This window comes from Hipposideros armiger, unplaced genomic scaffold (assembly GCF_001890085.2).
Source record: "Hipposideros armiger isolate ML-2016 unplaced genomic scaffold, ASM189008v1 scaffold_689, whole genome shotgun sequence".
NCBI lineage: Eukaryota > Metazoa > Chordata > Mammalia > Chiroptera > Hipposideridae > Hipposideros > Hipposideros armiger.
The window spans coordinates 567697-584681 of NW_017732039.1; the positions used below are offsets into that span (position 1 = coordinate 567697).

Here is a 16985-nt window from a genome sequence, read left to right on the forward strand (position 1 = left end):
TCTAGTCTTCAGATGATCCTTGAGATTGATTGTTCTATAATTTAGTTGTAATTTTAATGTGATCCTGGGAGGCTGCAGGCATAGTGTTTACATATTCTGCCATCTTGGACCTTCTAATTCATTATTTTATTCATTTATTCAATGAATATTTATTGAGTACCTACTATGTACCTCTTCTGAAACAAATGTTTATTTTCTGGACCACTCACTTGGCAGTCATTATGTACGGCCTCTTTGGTTTACTTTTTATTACTCTCAACAAAATAGTTGCCTATTTAACAGAAGGAGCCACATAAGACATCCCTTCTGGGCTGTGTACAAGTAGATGCCCAGCAAATGTTTACTGGCTGCTTGGCATCCCGGGAGCAGAAGCCACATTGTAGGACACTGTAAACAGGAGAAGTAGATAAGAAAAAGTAACAGATGCAGAAGGCACTTTCAAGAGGTCTAGCAATCCTATGTTTCATATTAGCCTGCCTCATTTGTTATTTTAAATCTGTACAAACTCCTTTAGAAAAAATATAAGTCACATGGAAGCCTGTGGCCTTGAGGTCAAGTGTTTCCTGGCTCTCTTTGGGACTTAGTCTCAGGGCATAAAATTAATTGAATGAGGTTATCAATGTGGAGGGGGAGAGGTGGCCAGGAAAATACAACCTGAAGTCTCAGCCTCCCTTGTAAAAATCTTTGTGACCTCATAATCCCAGCTCCACAGCTGTAGTGGTGCCTAAGAGACTTTCTGTAATTTGGGGATGGTGGCTCCAGACGGCAGCAGTGTGTTGTTGCTTGGAGCAGGATACGCCAGAGGCTCAAACCCAGACAGTGATTTAGGGAATATCATTCCCAGAGCTAGATAAAGTTTACACACACAATTTCATTTGATTCTCATAACAGCCTTATGCAACTGATTTATTTTCCCCATTTTACAGATCAGGAAACTAAGCTCAGGAAAGTTAAATGTAGAGAGTCACAGAGCTCAGAGGTGGTAGAGCAGAAATTTAAATCCAGGTCTGTCTAACTCTAAAGCCATTCTCATTCCTCTCTAATATGGTCAATAATATTGTGATAGCATGGTATGGTGTCAAATGGTTGCTGGACTTAATGATGATCACTTCTTTAGGTATATAAATGTTGAGTAACTATGGCGTACCCCTGAAACTAATATAATATTGTATGTGAGCTATATTTTAATACACATCTTTTAAAAATATTACCCATTGTTTTTATTTTAAAAGATTTTAAAAAAGAAGAGTTAACCAGTAAAAACCAGATCATTATTTTAGAGCAAACTACTGGTGTAGTTTGGTGCCATTTTCATTAATCTTGAACTTTCTTTCATTCCCTTATTCTGACTCCTAGTTTGGAGTCAGAAATCCTTCTCCGAGTTCGTCCTTCGTCCTCTTGGCTGCCGCTTTCCCTGAAAATTGCTTCATCCCTGGGCAAGCTGTTAACTCTGCCTGGGTTATCTGAAGATAATCACAGAGAAGGCCCTTTCAACCCTGTTGTCAGCACTTCATTTCCTTTATAATCTCTGAAAAGAAAGGTGAATAGCTGCACAGAGCACAGGCCATTGGCCTGCTTTCAAGTCCCAGCTCCTCCACCTTCCAGCTCTTTGATCCTGAACAAACATCTATTATGTGCTAGTCACTGTGCTATGTATTCTATAAATGTTATTTCATTTAAATAAATTGCATGCTTGTAGCAATATGAGACGATCTCTGAAGTGCATTAAGTTTGTTTAAGAAAGCATTGGTGGGAATAGTGGGCATAATATGCTACTGCATGTATTAAAAAGAAGGGAAAATAAGAATCTATAGCAATATTTGCTTTATATGCATAAATAAACTATTAATAGTGGTCCTTTATGGGTGGATTAAGTGGCAGTAGGTATGGAAACAGGGAATGGAGGGAGACTTTACTGTGTAGCTTTTTATGCTTTTTGGATTTTGAACCATGTGGCTATATTACCTATTCAAAAAATGTAAATGTATATGTCAAAATAGCAGCCTAACATTCTGCTGTGGCAGATATTGTGGTTAGAAAAAAAATATGGGTTTTAGAGTCAGACAAAGCTTGGGTTCAAATCGCAGCTCTGCCTGTTACTTGCTGAGGGACCCTGGGTAAGTTATATCCTCATCTGCAAGGTAGGGATAAATGCCTCCTTACCTCACATGGCTGTTGGGAGAACTATAGGAGATGATGGATGTAAAAAGGAAAATATCAAGCCTGGTGCCTGGCTCACAATAGCTACTCAATAATGATGAACACATTTCCTGCCAGACATTTTTACCATGCAGTGTTTAGCTACATTCTTAGTTTCAGTTTCCCATCAGCATGCTTTGAGTACAGTTGTTCAACCAGTTATGAATCTTCATAACTGTACTATCATTTCTCTTCGATTTCTGCATCTCATCCACATCAATGGCATGAAGGCATTGTCACATGCCTCACTTATTTCCGCATGGTGTGCCCACCATTTCTTCTGCTCTACCAGTCTAGTGACCATACCCAAGAAAGAAATGAGGTCAGTCTTGAATGACTTGTTCTTGAGGACACATGATCAGCACTTCTCTTTCTAACTGCTTATAAGCCTGTCTTTAAATATTGTAGAACACTATGCTATCAGTGCTGTCAGTCTCACCAGGCTATACTGTAGTTCCCAGAGGCTGCCTTCTTCTTCCTTCTGGGGATCTAATGTACAGCATGGTGACTATAGTTAATAATGCTGTACTGTATAATTGAAATTTGCTAAGAGTAAATTGTAAGTGTTCTAACTACAAAGGTAACTTATGTAGGTGATGGATGTGTTAATTAACTTGTTTGTGGCAATCATTTCAATATATATTCATACATACAGAGGGTGCCAAAAAATGTATACACACTTTAAGAAAGGGAAAAACTATTAAAATTGTAATACACATTATATACCAATAACAAAATATGTATATATATATATATATATATATATTTTTTTTTTGGCACCCTCGGTATTAAAACATCACATTGTATACCTTAAATATATAGTTTTGTTTGTCAATTGTGCCTAAATAAATCTGGGGTAAAAAGAAAATTGGGATAGTGTTTTTGCTCTTTTTCAGCCTCCCAACATGTTTTCTTTATACCAGGATTCCTCTGGGCCAGCAAATTCAAACTTATTTACAATAGCTACACCCTCTCTTATTGTCTCGGCATTTATCCTGAGCTCTGTATTTCCCTTTACTCTGCTTGCTTGTTCTATCCATTCCAATCTGATGTGCATTTTCTCTGACAGAATGTAGGAGAGAAATAAGACAGGGGTGATTGTTGAGGTCCCAGCCTCCCATATAAAATCTTTGAGATATGTGTTGTGACCATATCATGAACAGCTCTGCAAGTGTAGTGCTTAAGAGACTTTATGTAATTTGCAGATGGTGTCTCCAGATGGCAGCCGTGTGTCACAGCCAAAGGCCCAAAACTAACGCTGAAAGCCACAAGCGTGTTGTTGCTTGAAGGATAGTTTCCTCACTGTCATCTCTCTTCATTCTTCAGCTGCCTTCAAGCAGAGGCTCTAGTCTTCCTTTCTTCCTTTAACTCCTGATGTGCTTTTTTCAAAGCCCCCCCCCCCTTTTCATCCCTTAGGATTTGGGAATCCAATGAGCTTATTTAGGGTTTTAGCTTTCCAGGCCCCAGGCTGAGAGATCTGTGTCATCCTGTGTATGCATCCTTGGGCAGGTGGCCCTCTGCCTGTTTATATGTATTCCTTTAAAAGCTGAACCCACTGAAGAGTCATTTATACTGTGTAGCCAATGAGGCAACTTTATGATGCTTTTATGATTCAATGGCCCTATTACCTTTTGTGCATAGCACTGAACTAGGGTTGGACTTTCACTCCTAAGCAGCCTTCTTGATATTGCATTCCCATCCTCTCTCTAGCTTCCATCTCTGTTATTTAAAAAAATTCTTTAAAATTTTCCTACCATGAAATTCACTCTTTTTGACATACAGTTCTATGAGTTTTGGCAAATGCATAGTCAGATAACCACTACTACAGTACCAAATAGGTCCATCGCCTCAAGAACTTGCTTGCCCAAGGCTGCTGCTTTAAGGCTATCCCCATCCTTTACCCTGATCTCTGGCAAGTACTGATCCGTCCCTATATTTTTGCCTTATCCAGAATGCCATGTAAATAGAATCCTACAATATGCAGCCTTTTGAGTCTGTATTGTTTCACTTCACAAACTGCATTGGAGATCGTCAGTACTGTTGCATGTATGAGTGCTTCCATCTTTTGTATGGATAAACCACAGTTTAACCACTCACCCACAGAAATACATTTCAGTTGTTTCCAGCTTTGGCAATTATAGAGATGCTTTAAACATTTGTATATGGGATTTTGCATGAACAAAGGTTTTCATTTCACTTGGGTAAATACCTAAAGTGGGATTGCAAAGTTGCATGGCAAGTGTATATTCACTTTTATAAGAAACTAGCAAAATATTTTCAAAAGTGGCTGTATCATTTTGCACATCCCCCAGCAATCCGTAAGAGCTCCAGTTTCTCTCCGCCCTCACCAACACTTAGTTTAGTATTGTGTTTTTCTTCTTTTCTTTTCTTTTTTTAAAAGGTTTTATTGGGGAATTGGGGAAGGGCAACAGTGTTGGGGAACTGAGGGAGGGGAACACTGTTGGGGAATTGGGGAAGGAGAACAGCCAAGTTGCTGTCCTACAGTCTTAGTTGCGGAGGGTGCAGCTAGCTCAGCTCCTAGTCCAGTCGCCATCCTGTCGGCAGCTTGCGGCTGCTCAGCTCCAGGTGCCGTATTCAATCTTAGTTGTGGGTGGGTGTAGCCCACCATCCCATGCGGGAGTCAAACCAGCAACCTTGTTGTTAGGAGCACTGCTCTCACCAGCTGAGCCATCCTGTCACCTGTTGGCAGCTCAGTGGCAGCTCAGCTCTGGCGCAGTTCACTGGCCCATGTGGGAATCGAACTGGCGACCCTGTTGGTCAGAGTTCGCGCTCTTAACCAACTGAGCCACTTGGCCGGCCCTGTGTTTTTCTTTAAGTTTAGACATCCTAATGGATGTATACTTGTATCCTGTGGTTTTAATTTGCATTCTCTAGTGACTACTGATGCTGAACTTCTTTGCAGGTGCTTATTTGCTGACTGTAATATCCTCTTCAGTGACATGTCTGTTCATGTATTTTGTCCATGTGCTAACTGGATTATTTGCATTTTTACTGTTGAGTTTTGATCGTTCTTTATATATTCTACATACTAGTTCTTTGTTGGATATGTGGTTTGCAAATATTTTCTCACATTTGGTAGTTTGTCTTTCATCTATTAACAGTGCTTTTGCCAGAACAAAAGTTTTTAATTTTGACAATTTATTTTTTTCTTTTATGAATTGTGCTTTTGGTGTCAAGTCTAAGACCTCTTAGCTCTAGATCCCAGAGATTTTCTCCTGTTTTTTTCCTAAAAGTTTTATAATTTTACTTTTTACATTTAAATTCATGATCCACTTTGAGTTAATTTTTGTATAAGGTGTGAGGCTTAGGTCGAGGTTCTTTTTTTGGCCAATGTAAGTTCAATTGCTCCAGCAGCATTTGCTTGAAATGCTATTTTTCCTCCATTAACTTGCTTTTTCACCTTTGTTAAAAATTGTTACCGCATATTTGTATGGGTCTATTTCTAGGCAATCTATTCTGTCTCATTGATCTATGTGTCCTTTTGCCAATACCACACAGTCTTGATTACTATAATTCTAGCTTACTTTTCTTCTATTGCTACAGTCCCCCGATGGTGTTACACATTAAATATCCAGGATGGAGAAGCCACATGCTACTCACCAAGGGGAGGAAATTATCACAGCAGCCTGGGCACTCGTTGTTTGATCTCCTGTGACCGGGGCTTTCGACTGATTGGACAAAGGTCGATGCAATGCTTGCCAAGCCGCCGTTGGTCTGGAACTGCCTACTGCAGGCGTAAGTGGTGTGTGCAGATGCTGACATGTATATGCAAGAGAAGCCAGTTAGCCAGCCATCTACTGAGAGTATAGGCCTGGAGGTGTTACTATGCTCTCTGTCAAATGCAAATTGAGAGTTTTTTCATAGGCACCCAACAGGGCCTTTCCCCATCCTAACATTCTAGCTCATTCTCTCTCCCTGAGGTTATTGCCCAAGTAATATGGGCATTGAAGTAGCAACCAGCCCTTCTGGCTCAGGGGCCCCAGTGCATGTAAGGCTTGGGCCTGGGGCCTGATGAGGACATAGGCCTTCCTCTGGAGCTCTCAAAGATGTGTGGACTCAGATTCTTTCCCACTTGTGGTAAACTGCTATACTTCCTGGCCTAAGGCCTTAGAAGGCCTTGGCAGTGAAGCCATGAGACATCCATTATTCTTCATTTTCTTTAGAAAGTCAAGAAGAATCCTTAGACTAGAATGTGGGGATGCTAATATACATCAGCTCCCATATCCCAATCTCTTCTTCAAGCTCTACAACCTACTCTTTTTTATCATCTGAGCTTTGTCTGTTCCATTGCTGAATGCCACGTGTGCAGGGCCCTGCAACGGTTGCTTCAGGAGCTTAGTCAATTCCTTAGTTACCCCAAGGCATCTTATAGACTAACAGGATAGAAACACAAGTGTGTGCATGTGAACGCAGTGTGACCAGACTCAGGGTGCTGAGCATTCAGTGAGAAATCGGGTTGGTCAGAGACGATGCTGTGGAGGAGAGAAAAAGCTTGATAGCCAGAAAGAAGGAAGCCACCACACCCCTGTAATTAATTTATTTTAGGACTTAGACCCCATTGTTTCCAAAATGAATTTGAATTGACCTTACAAAATTAAATAATATAAGTCTATAAATGAACATGAACATAAAACCAGTAAAAGAATGGAGACAAACATATTTCCAGGTGCCTAGAGTGAGTTAATCACTATATTTGAACACTGAATCTAGCTTTGCCCTTCCTCATAAGAGACAAAAGGGAAAACACTTTGGATGTATCATTTTCACTGTCAAATAATACTAAGAAAACAAATTCACCTGAAAAGACAAATCTTTTTTCTTGGACCTGATTCCAAGGAGGTCATTTTTGCATAAAGGATATTAAAAAACATAAAAGGCAATAATCTTTTAGTCTGGTTTGACCAAGAAGCAAAATGAACATAGCTTATAGAATTCATTTTGAAGCCCCAATAATGGAAATTTATTCAGGGTTAGAACTTAGACAACCTAAAGGAATATATGGCTCGCCCACTTCTTTCAAGTATCAGGTATCTCACACTAGACGTTGGCAAACACAGGCTCACAATCAACTCATGGTAGCAGTCTCTGCATCCGGCACATGTGCTGTCTAAAGCACATGGATTCCTCTTTAATCAAGTAACACCAAAGCTGGCCCTCCAAGCACTGGCCTGCCATGTACTCTATCCTGGATAGAAGGGCCAGCCTACTTCCACCGGTAAGTGAGCCTCCAGGGAAGAGTGCTTGTGGTAACACCAAAATTGCACTCAAAAAGAGCTTTGAATTTGCTCAAGGCCAACAAGAGATGAAAACTAAGAGCAGCTCAGGCCCTAAATGAGCCCAGAGGATTATATGTATTGTCTCTTTTAATCTGCACAACAGTCCTATGAAGTAGCCATATTTTAGTGGTAAAAACACTGAGATTCAGAGAAATGAGGTAGCTTGCTCAAGTCAGACAGCTAGTAAGAAGTGGAGCTGGGATCCAAAGTCAGGTGTGATTCTTAAGTCCATGTATTTGGACAAGTAATTTGCTTCTTTGAGAAACCCTCCCCCCAGCACTACTGCATCTTATAATATAAAAAATAAGAAGGCAATTAGAAAAAAAGAGACAATTAGGCAGAAAAATCTAAGGGCGGCTTTGGATAGGGTTTTCTGTATTTTCTGCTGTCTGATATGGTTCTCCCTGTGCTAGATGGCCAGGCATCACCTCCAGATAGTCCCACAGGCCACTGAGCTTGCCACTTGGTTTTCTCTTAGAGATGAGATGCCATGCATTGCCATTCATCACGAGCGGCACTTACACCTGCACAAATGGGGTGCTTCTTGACTCCCGCTGTGACTACAGTTGTTCCAGTGGCTACCACCTGGAAGGTGACCGCAGCAGAATCTGCATGGAAGACGGGCGATGGAGTGGAGGCGAGCCTGTTTGTGTAGGTAAATGTTGCTTGCTCTCAGTTGTCCTGCTGCAAAGAGTCACCCTGGGATGATGTTCACAAATGACGTGGACTTCTCACCACAGAAGGCATCCCTGCTATGCTCTGAGGGTGGCACTCTGGGCACACACTTGATGAAGTGATCACTTCCCCTGCAGCTGGGATTCCTTCCCCAGTTTCACTGAGCATCTTGAACAGAGGGTGCATCTTTTACCTACCCAGTGGTGTGGTATTGCTTCTACGGGTTCCCTCCAGGGAAGGCAGGGGGCCCACGAACCAGCACCTGATTTCTGATCTTGGCAGACATAGATCCCCCCAAGATCCGTTGTCCCCACTCACGTGAGAAGATGGCAGAGCCGGAGAAACTGACTGCTCGAGTATACTGGGACCCACCTTTGGTGAAAGATTCTGCTGATGGTACCATCACCAGGTGAGCAACGGATGCCCCTTAGGCCTCACAACAGCTTCTCCCAGGCTCTCAGGCTGCTGACACTGAACTGCATAAGCTGAGGCTGTAGCAATGATGTGCCCCAGACCCAGATCCTAGGGGTCTCTTTCTTCATTGGCTCTTTCACTCTGTCCCATGCAGGGTGACACTTCGGGGCCTTGAGCCTGGCTCTCACTTTCCTGAAGGAGAGCATGTGATTCGTTACACTGCCTATGACCGAGCCTACAACCGGGCCAGCTGCAAGTTCATTGTGAAAGTACAAGGTCAGAAAGGAGTCTTCCTTTTCCACGTTGCTCATTATTCCTGCTCTGCCTTGACCCTCTAGATGCCCACCACAACCCTCTCCTCTCTATGACTGAAACTGACACCTCATTTAGATTGGGAGAGGGAAAAAACAAGTTCACTAAACAGGGTCATTCAGGAAGCCTGCATGACATCTGCATACACGTGTTTCAGGGACTCTGACTCCCCAACAAGATTTTCTCATTCCCTTAAATCTAGATAAAATTCACCAAGATACTCTGTATCTATTTCTTTTCTTGGCCTTCTGATTATCAAATCTAATCAGTCTTCATTGTCTTTTGCTTCTGCTGAAATTGGTGGTGTTGCCTGCCTGATTCTTCTTCTTCGTTTTGTTTCACTTTTTTCATAATAAAAATAGTTCACACTCACTTTTTAACAGTTGGGAAGTAAATAAATATACAAAGGAAAAAAAATCTATTATCCCATCATCCAGAGGCAATTATTAATCTTTTGGTATTTTTTCAAGTTTTTTATCTACAAATACTTTAAAAATATACAGTTGAGATCATACTGTATATCTAATTTTAGATTACCCTTTTTACTTTTCATTATAACACAAGTAATTTTCCCATGTTCTTTAAAAATTTTTCAGACATGCTTTTAATGACAGTATAATAATCTACTTCTAAGAATATATTAAAATTTGCTTCTTAACACTTCTCCCACTGATGGATATTTAAGTCTCCTCCAGTTTATTTTTTGTAATTAAAAGTAATTTTGTAAGGCAGTCATCCTTATGCAGGGTGTCCACAAAGTCTGAAAACAAAAATAGTACTATTTATTTTGCAGATTAATAAAGTCTTTTGGTGAATAATATATATATATACACACACACACACACACACTCACCTGTACTTCCAGATATTATGAATGCCTTTGTCTACATTTCAAATTTAATCCCTTAAGGGACATATTAGCTCTATCCCTGGCCATTGGAAACGCAAAGAAGTCATTCATTCTGATCATCCTAGATCTCCTGATCTGGAAAACATAGCATGGGCACCCTCTTAGCCTTTTTTCCTCCCAAAGAGATACCATGGCCCCTAACTTGAACTCCTCCCTTACAGTAAGACGCTGCCCAACTCTGAAACCACCACAGCATGGCTACCTCACCTGTACCTCAGCGGGGGACAACTATGGTGCCACCTGTGAGTACCACTGTGATGGAGGTTACGAGCGCCAAGGGACTCCCTCCCGGGTCTGTCAGTCCAGCCGCCAGTGGTCAGGATCACCACCCATCTGTGCTCGTGAGTGAAACCAGGGAATGGAGAGAGTGGACATATTGATCAGGGCTACTTTGGAGGACCTCATCATGGGTATGGCACAGGGGCCCAATAGCAGTTTGTATGATGTGGGAATGAGGGAGGAGGTGCTGAGGTATGTTTAAGGGCCAATGATCTCCCTCAGAATACTCCAAGATAAAGGGCTTAAAATCTTCAAGTATTATTTCAGGGTTTTCCCCAAGGAAAGGGAGAAACAACCAAAAAGAGTTAACCTGAAAGACTAGAACTCTTCAAGATATTGTTCCCCACACTGGGATGAAGGAGAAGTCCGTACTCTCACTGGCCATCTGCTTCTGCCCTAGCTATGAAGATTAATGTCAATGTCAACTCGGCTGCTGGCCTTCTGGATCAGTTCTATGAGAAACAGCGCCTCCTCATCATCTCAGCTCCTGATCCCTCCAACCGATATTACAAAATGCAGATCTCTATGCTACAGGTGAGACACCCCCCCAAATAGGGCTTAGCTCCTTTACATATCCCCTAACCCCACCCCGTTTCTCCCTTACCTCTTCTAAAATCAAAGAGTTGTTCTTTCTGCAGCATAAACCCTACTTTCTCAAAATTTTTGTGGACAACCTTTGATCAGTCTTACTGCAGAGAAATTTAGCACATTTAAAAAACTGCTGTTTTTGCTAAGAAGGCAGCAAAGCCTCTGGACTTGCAGGGGGCTTGGTGAAGGATGGGAAGGGAGTGTGGCAGAGCACTCTAGAAAGACTTGTGAGACAGGTATAATGAAATGTAAACGTTAGGAATAAATTATGTTTATGTTCTCAAGGGATAATTGCACTAACAAGCATTTAGATGGTAAGTGTTATACAGGTACAGCTACATAAGTCTGTGCTTTACAGATGTCATTTAATTCTCACAACAACCCTTAAGAGGCAGGTACTATTACTATCCTCATTTGAAAGGTGGGGAAATTGAGGCATAGAGAAGTTAAAGTTTTGCCCAAGATCACTAGCTAATAAGTGGCTGAGCCAGGATTGAACCCAGACGTCTGACTCCAGGATCTGTGCTCTTAACCCTAATAGTAGCAGAAGAGAAAAAAAGTATTGTGTTATTTCAAAGTGAAATGAGGGAGTTGCATGATGATCCTTAACATATGAGATGCCTTGCCAAAGCCACTTGTGGGAGTAGAGGTGGATGGGATAGAATAGATATAATCATTGGGACTTATAAAAAGAAAAGACTAGGCTCTCGAAGAGAACTCAGAGTATGCTGACAGGACTAAGAGAACCAGCTCTGACAGACTGCAAAAGGCTTGGCTATCCAGGTAAAAGCAGCAGCAATTTAAGGGGTTTCTAAAGGTTGAATCTTGTAAGTTGCCAAGTTAATATTCAGAGGCCCATGATGGAAGCAGCTTTATCAAAAAGATGGCCCTGGGTATCTAGACCAAAAATGACCTAGCTCCCCGAGAGACCCAAAAAAGGGCAGACAAAGTTTGAACAGGAAGCAAGAAAAGAACAGGAATCAGCCAGCGAGGCTAGTAACTCTGAAGGTCAGGACTAGAGGCGTAGCCTGCAGCTCAGACAAGGGGTGGAGCATTCACTGAGGCTTTAAAACCTCACCCCAGGTGACTGGTTAAGAGGTGACCCTGAAGGACAAGGTAGGACAAAGAGCCAGGGTAGGGTTCCAGGGTGCCCTTCCTAGAGTGAGGAAGGCAACAAAGGGTGATGAAAAGAGCACCAACCTAGAAAAGGCCCTGGCCATGAAGCCCAGTGGTAAGCAGCACACGCTTGGGTAGGTTGCGGCAGCACTAGGTTTAAATCTTGGGTCAGCATTTCATTGTCATGCAAATTTGGGCAAGTTACTTTTTCCTCTACAGAGTAAAATTGATACCACCTATCTTGTTAGGGGTGCTGTGAGGATTAAATTAGATTATGTCTGCAAAGCATTAGGTATATGTGTTCAATAAACAATAGCCATTATTAGCGTATAACAATAGCTAACCATTAAGAGCCTATGTAGCTTTCAGTTGTAACATAAATAAATCCTACGTATGCAAAGTACAGCATGGTAACTATAGTTAATGGCACCGTATCGTATATTTGAAAGTTGCTAAGATAGTAGATCTTAATAGTTCTCATCACAAGAAAAATAAAATTAACTAGGCATGGTGATGGGTATTAACTAGACTTAGTGTAGTGATGATTTCACAATATATACAAATATCAAATCATTGTGTTGTACACCTGAAATTAATGTTATATGTCAATTAGTATCTCAATTTACAAAAAGTTTAAAACCTATGTAAAGCTAAGCAAGGAGAGATTATGTTCCTGCAATTCATCAATTACATTACTCTTTTCAACCTCACATGGTGTAACCAGTTTTGTACACTTCATTAGAATAAAGGAAACGCCATTAGGGCAAGTACTTCAGGAATGACAGAGGGAAGAGGTTGTATGATGGGTGTGTGATGGTTGGGGGAGAATCCTATCCTTTCCCACACAGCCTCAATGTGGTCCCAGGGAGGATCAGCTAAGGAGCATTAAGTTTGAATCTGAGAGAGCCTGTTCCATAAAACCTTCTCTCCCCTCCCAGCAATCTACCTGTGGACTAGAGCTGCGGCATGTGACCATTATTGAGCTGGTGGGGCAGCCACCTCAGGAGGTGGGGCGCATCCGGGAGCAACAACTGTCAGCCAACATCATCGAGGAGCTCAGGTCCAGGCTGGGGGACCACAGGAAAGGGGTGGGCAGAAACCCTAGGCAGGACACTGGCAACAGGAGGGTTGTGGGAGAATCAGTGACAGTACTCTTGGGGCATTCCCTTGTGTTTGAATTCTTTAGATGCATTAGGTAAGACCAGAGAGTGGCAAGACATCAGAATCAAATTGGGTGACTTCAAATACAGATGGCCAGGCCCCACCCCAAAACACCTTGGGACTGTGCATCTCAGGTGACACTGAAGCACAGCCAGAGCTGACACACAGACCCACAAGACTCAGATAAGCCTCTGATCCTGTTGTCTCATGGCCTTATCCCTCCATCTTGTCTCAAAGAAGCAAAAGGCATGTTCAGGCACTGAAATCTGAATCGCACCCATCTGCCCCTGGGGGAAGAGTGAACTATAGGTGACAGGTGGTAGAACTTGATTTTTTCATTATCTGTCCATTATCACCCTTCCAGTGCCTCCAGACATACTCAGAACCAATAAAGCCATCACAGCTCTGTGTTCTAGAAACAATGTATTCCTCTAGGGCCCAGTCTCAGTAGGGACTGAAAAGATTCAGTACCAGGTAGGAGAGAGACCCGGAAACACTCGGAGGGAGGAAGGAGACTGCAGATGAAGAGGTGACCAGGTAGGCGGCTGGGTGGTGCAGTTGGTTAGCGCACAAGCTCTAAGCAACAGGTTAGCCAGTTCGATTCCCATATAGGCCAGTGAGCTGCGCCCGAGCTGAGCTGCCAATGGGCGGCCGGATGGCTCAGTTGGTTAGAGCGTGTGCTCTTCACAAGGTTGCCATTTTGATTCCCACATGGGATGGTGGGCTGTGTCCCCCCTCCCCCCACAACTAGATTAAAAGCAGCAACTGGATTTGGAGCTCAGCTGCACCCTCCACAACTAAGACTGAAGGACAACAACTTGACTTGGAGCTAATGGGTCCTGGAAAAACGCAATGTTCCCTTCCCCCATTCCCCAACACTGTTCCCATCCCCAATTCCCCAATACAAATCTTAAAAAAAAAAAGACTTGACCAGGTGATAGTGATCACCTTCAACTTCAGGGCTGCCCTGGATGGTTGTGCAGGTTATGACCCGCCCATCTCTAGAGAACACTAGTCACATCATAGTGCAGGTGACTGGTGCTCCCTGGAGTTATTCCATGCAGCCCACATAGCTATGTATGGTAGCCCTGCTTACAGGGTCCTATGAAGGAAGCACAGCCTGGTAATAATGAAGCTGCTCCATCTGGGGTGAGAAAGGGACAGCTTAGCAGAGCCAGACACATACAGGTAGCAAGACTAGGGTCTGAGCAGAGAAAAACAAAGGGGCTTGAGATAGGTAGTGGAGGGGATGAGGATAAGGGATTGGGTGGGGAAGTAATTCGTCTATCAGTGGAGCTGTGAAAGGTCAGAGGGTAGTAGAACCTGGTGGATGGAGCCCAAACAAGGTCTCACACCTCCCTTGGTCCCTCTCTCTAGGCAATTTCAGCACATCACTCGCTCCTACTTCAACATGGTGTTGATTGACAAGCAGGGAATCGACAGGGAACGCTACATGGAACCTGTCACGCCCGAGGAAATCTTCACATTCATTGATGACTACCTACTGAGCAACCAAGAGCTGACCCAGCGCCGGGAGCAAAGGGACGTATGCGAGTGAACTTGAGCCAGGGCATGGTTGAGGTCAAGGGGAAAGTTCCCCTAGTTGGCTGAAACTGGGACCTAATCAAAGGAGGAAGTGGTTTCCCACGGTTCGAGGGATAGGACTCTGAGATGGGTGAGGTTCTCCAATCCTGGGACATTTTCAGGCACCATTTTAGGGCTCTGTAATAGTTTCCCTAAGCATGTCTCTGCTTTAGGTAGCACTGGAGGAGCATCAGAAGCTAGATAGGGACTGAGGACAGGTCCTGGGCAGTGGGTTGGGGCAGCAGAAGGTCTTCCTTCCCTAACCTGGGCCTCTGCTCAGCTCTCCAAAGTCTTCCAGATAAGTAAATCCTAAATTCATTCACTAACTGGCTGTTTTAAATGGTTCCTCTACCGTGAGGTGACAGCAGAGGGCAGCACCTTCACAACTGACAATAAGGACATTTCAGCAAATGTACCTGGATTTTTCTCATAGGTTAACTATCATTGGAGGTGTCATGATCCTAATACACATGTACCTCTTTTAAAACCAAGAACTGAGGGGACCCATTATAGGTCTGAAGCCTACTGAGGCCAATGGCAGGCATGGACTTTCCTTAAGGAGATCTAGTACTTCCCTTCTGGGAAGTCCTCTTTGCCTCATCTGTATTAAGGTACACTGGCCTTGGGGTGGCAGAGAAGTCATCTATCATTTGATGTTTATCATGTGGAAACCCACTGTTAAAAAAAAGAAACAGGCCAAAATGGAGTCACTTTTGCTAAGTCATGTTACCAAACCAAAACTTAGTAACTAAACTAATTGCAGTTTCAGCCTCTCCCAGGAGTGGAATTTTAAAGCAATCAGTCTGAAATTTCCTGAGCAATACTAGTAAGGTAATCTGCATGATCAAACCCCTGCCATGCCCTTCCTTCTAAAAGCAATCCTTTCTTTTGTAATAACTCCCCTGCCACATCCTTTTGCCTATAAAAACTTTTCATTTTGTACAATTCATGAATTGCTTAATAAAGCCAACAAGATCTTCAAAATGAAAACACAAGAAAACATTCCTGGACTTGTCATTTCCCCTGTTAGGACACTGGGCTACAAATGTGATGGTAACCATTGCTTCATCTAAAAATTAGAAATATGCTGCAGTGGGAGAGCGCTTGGGAAGGAAAATCAGGCCAGAGCACAATGCTTTTTCCTGGCCCCTCGAGCTGGCTCATGGGCAACACTCTCCTCTTACTGAGGCTCCAGTTCCATAGCAAAAGGTAGCCCATGCTGTCCCTTCCACAGGGGAGCTCCCTGCTCGTGATTTAGAAAACCTTGAAAGCACCACTGCAAGCCTCTGTAAAACTAAATAGTGGAGAAGGAAAAAAGACAGATTCAGCCTCAAGTATTAAGTTCATCAGATAATCACTTCTAAGAGATGAGCACAGAGCAGGTGGAAGCTACAGCAGAGCTAAGTGAAGCCTTAAGGGCCAGGCCTGAAAGTCAATTTGAGGCTGGGCTATTGGGAAGTGGGGCCACACTCAGATCCCTGCTCTGGCTTCAGCCGCACTCAGTGGTGCGTCAGTATTTGAAAGAAAAGCATTCTTCCCCGTGCTGCTGAGCAACTTCTGTTCTACACTCATGAAACCCAGTGTCGTGGTTAAGACCCGGCAGCCTTTCTCCTTCTGCTCTACCCAGGGGGTCATCAGCGGAAAATCAGAGAGAAGGAAGCAGGCTGAGTGGAGAGGCACGCCTAATAATGCTCAAGCCCTCACTACATGCCAGGTGCTGTTCTAAACATTCTATCCAATTCACTTTCCACGCCAGAGCAATGGGACATGAAGCATGAGCTCAGAACATACAGGAATAGTAGTGAGTCAGAGAGAAGCTGCTTCCACAGGGGGCCGGGGCAGGGGTAGTGGAAATCTCATTTTTAAAATGCAACATCAAAAGTTAGGCAGTTGCCGAGTGGAGTGGGACATGGAGGAACTTATCAAACTTAGAGCAAAAAGGTCCCTTTCTCTCTCTTCCTTCCAGGGAAATAGAAGAGTCGTGAAAGGCAGGAGGCAAGTTATGGGCAGAAGATAAAATACAATGAGTTAATATGGGAAGTCTCCGGTCAGAGAGAGCCTGTGGTTCCAAAGGCAAAGATTACACGTCAGGCAAGATGAATGCCCTTCCTTGTCTTTATCACTAACACTGCCAAGTGGCAAGCCAGGGCATGTGAGCAGGTCAAAGGCCCAATGGTAACATGCGGAGGCCCACTGCCTCCTGAACAGAGTTCCCACCTGGGCCTGACTCACATATAAATGCTCCTCTAGCTTAAAAAATATTGAAAAGCTTTGGTTTTGTTTCATTTTAATAAGTAGTTAAGGCAAGTCAATCTTACTTTCTTTAGGTAAAGTTTTACTGTAACCTTCTTTGGATAATGATTGAAGAAATATTAACTCCTAAAGTAGGGGAAGAAAACAGCAGCAGACTCGGGCCCACTGCCAGACCCAAAGGGGATAGCCCAATCCCA

The 16985-nt window shown here is 43.1% G+C and overlaps 1 protein-coding gene across 1 annotated transcript in view; it reads left to right on the top strand.

Moving 5' to 3' along the window:
• Positions 1 to 15519, top strand: part of SRPX2 (sushi repeat containing protein X-linked 2) — a 31935-nt gene extending 16416 nt beyond the window's left edge. The window contains exons 4-11 of the mRNA XM_019626776.1: positions 5764 to 5955; positions 7975 to 8151; positions 8454 to 8580; positions 8740 to 8861; positions 9969 to 10148; positions 10487 to 10620; positions 12729 to 12850; positions 14329 to 15519. Of these exons, the coding sequence (XP_019482321.1) occupies positions 5764 to 5955; positions 7975 to 8151; positions 8454 to 8580; positions 8740 to 8861; positions 9969 to 10148; positions 10487 to 10620; positions 12729 to 12850; positions 14329 to 14509 (1235 nt within the window). The 3' untranslated portion in view covers positions 14510 to 15519. The remainder of the gene's footprint in view (positions 1 to 5763; positions 5956 to 7974; positions 8152 to 8453; positions 8581 to 8739; positions 8862 to 9968; positions 10149 to 10486; positions 10621 to 12728; positions 12851 to 14328) is intronic.
• The last annotated feature ends 1466 nt before the right edge of the window (positions 15520 to 16985 follow it).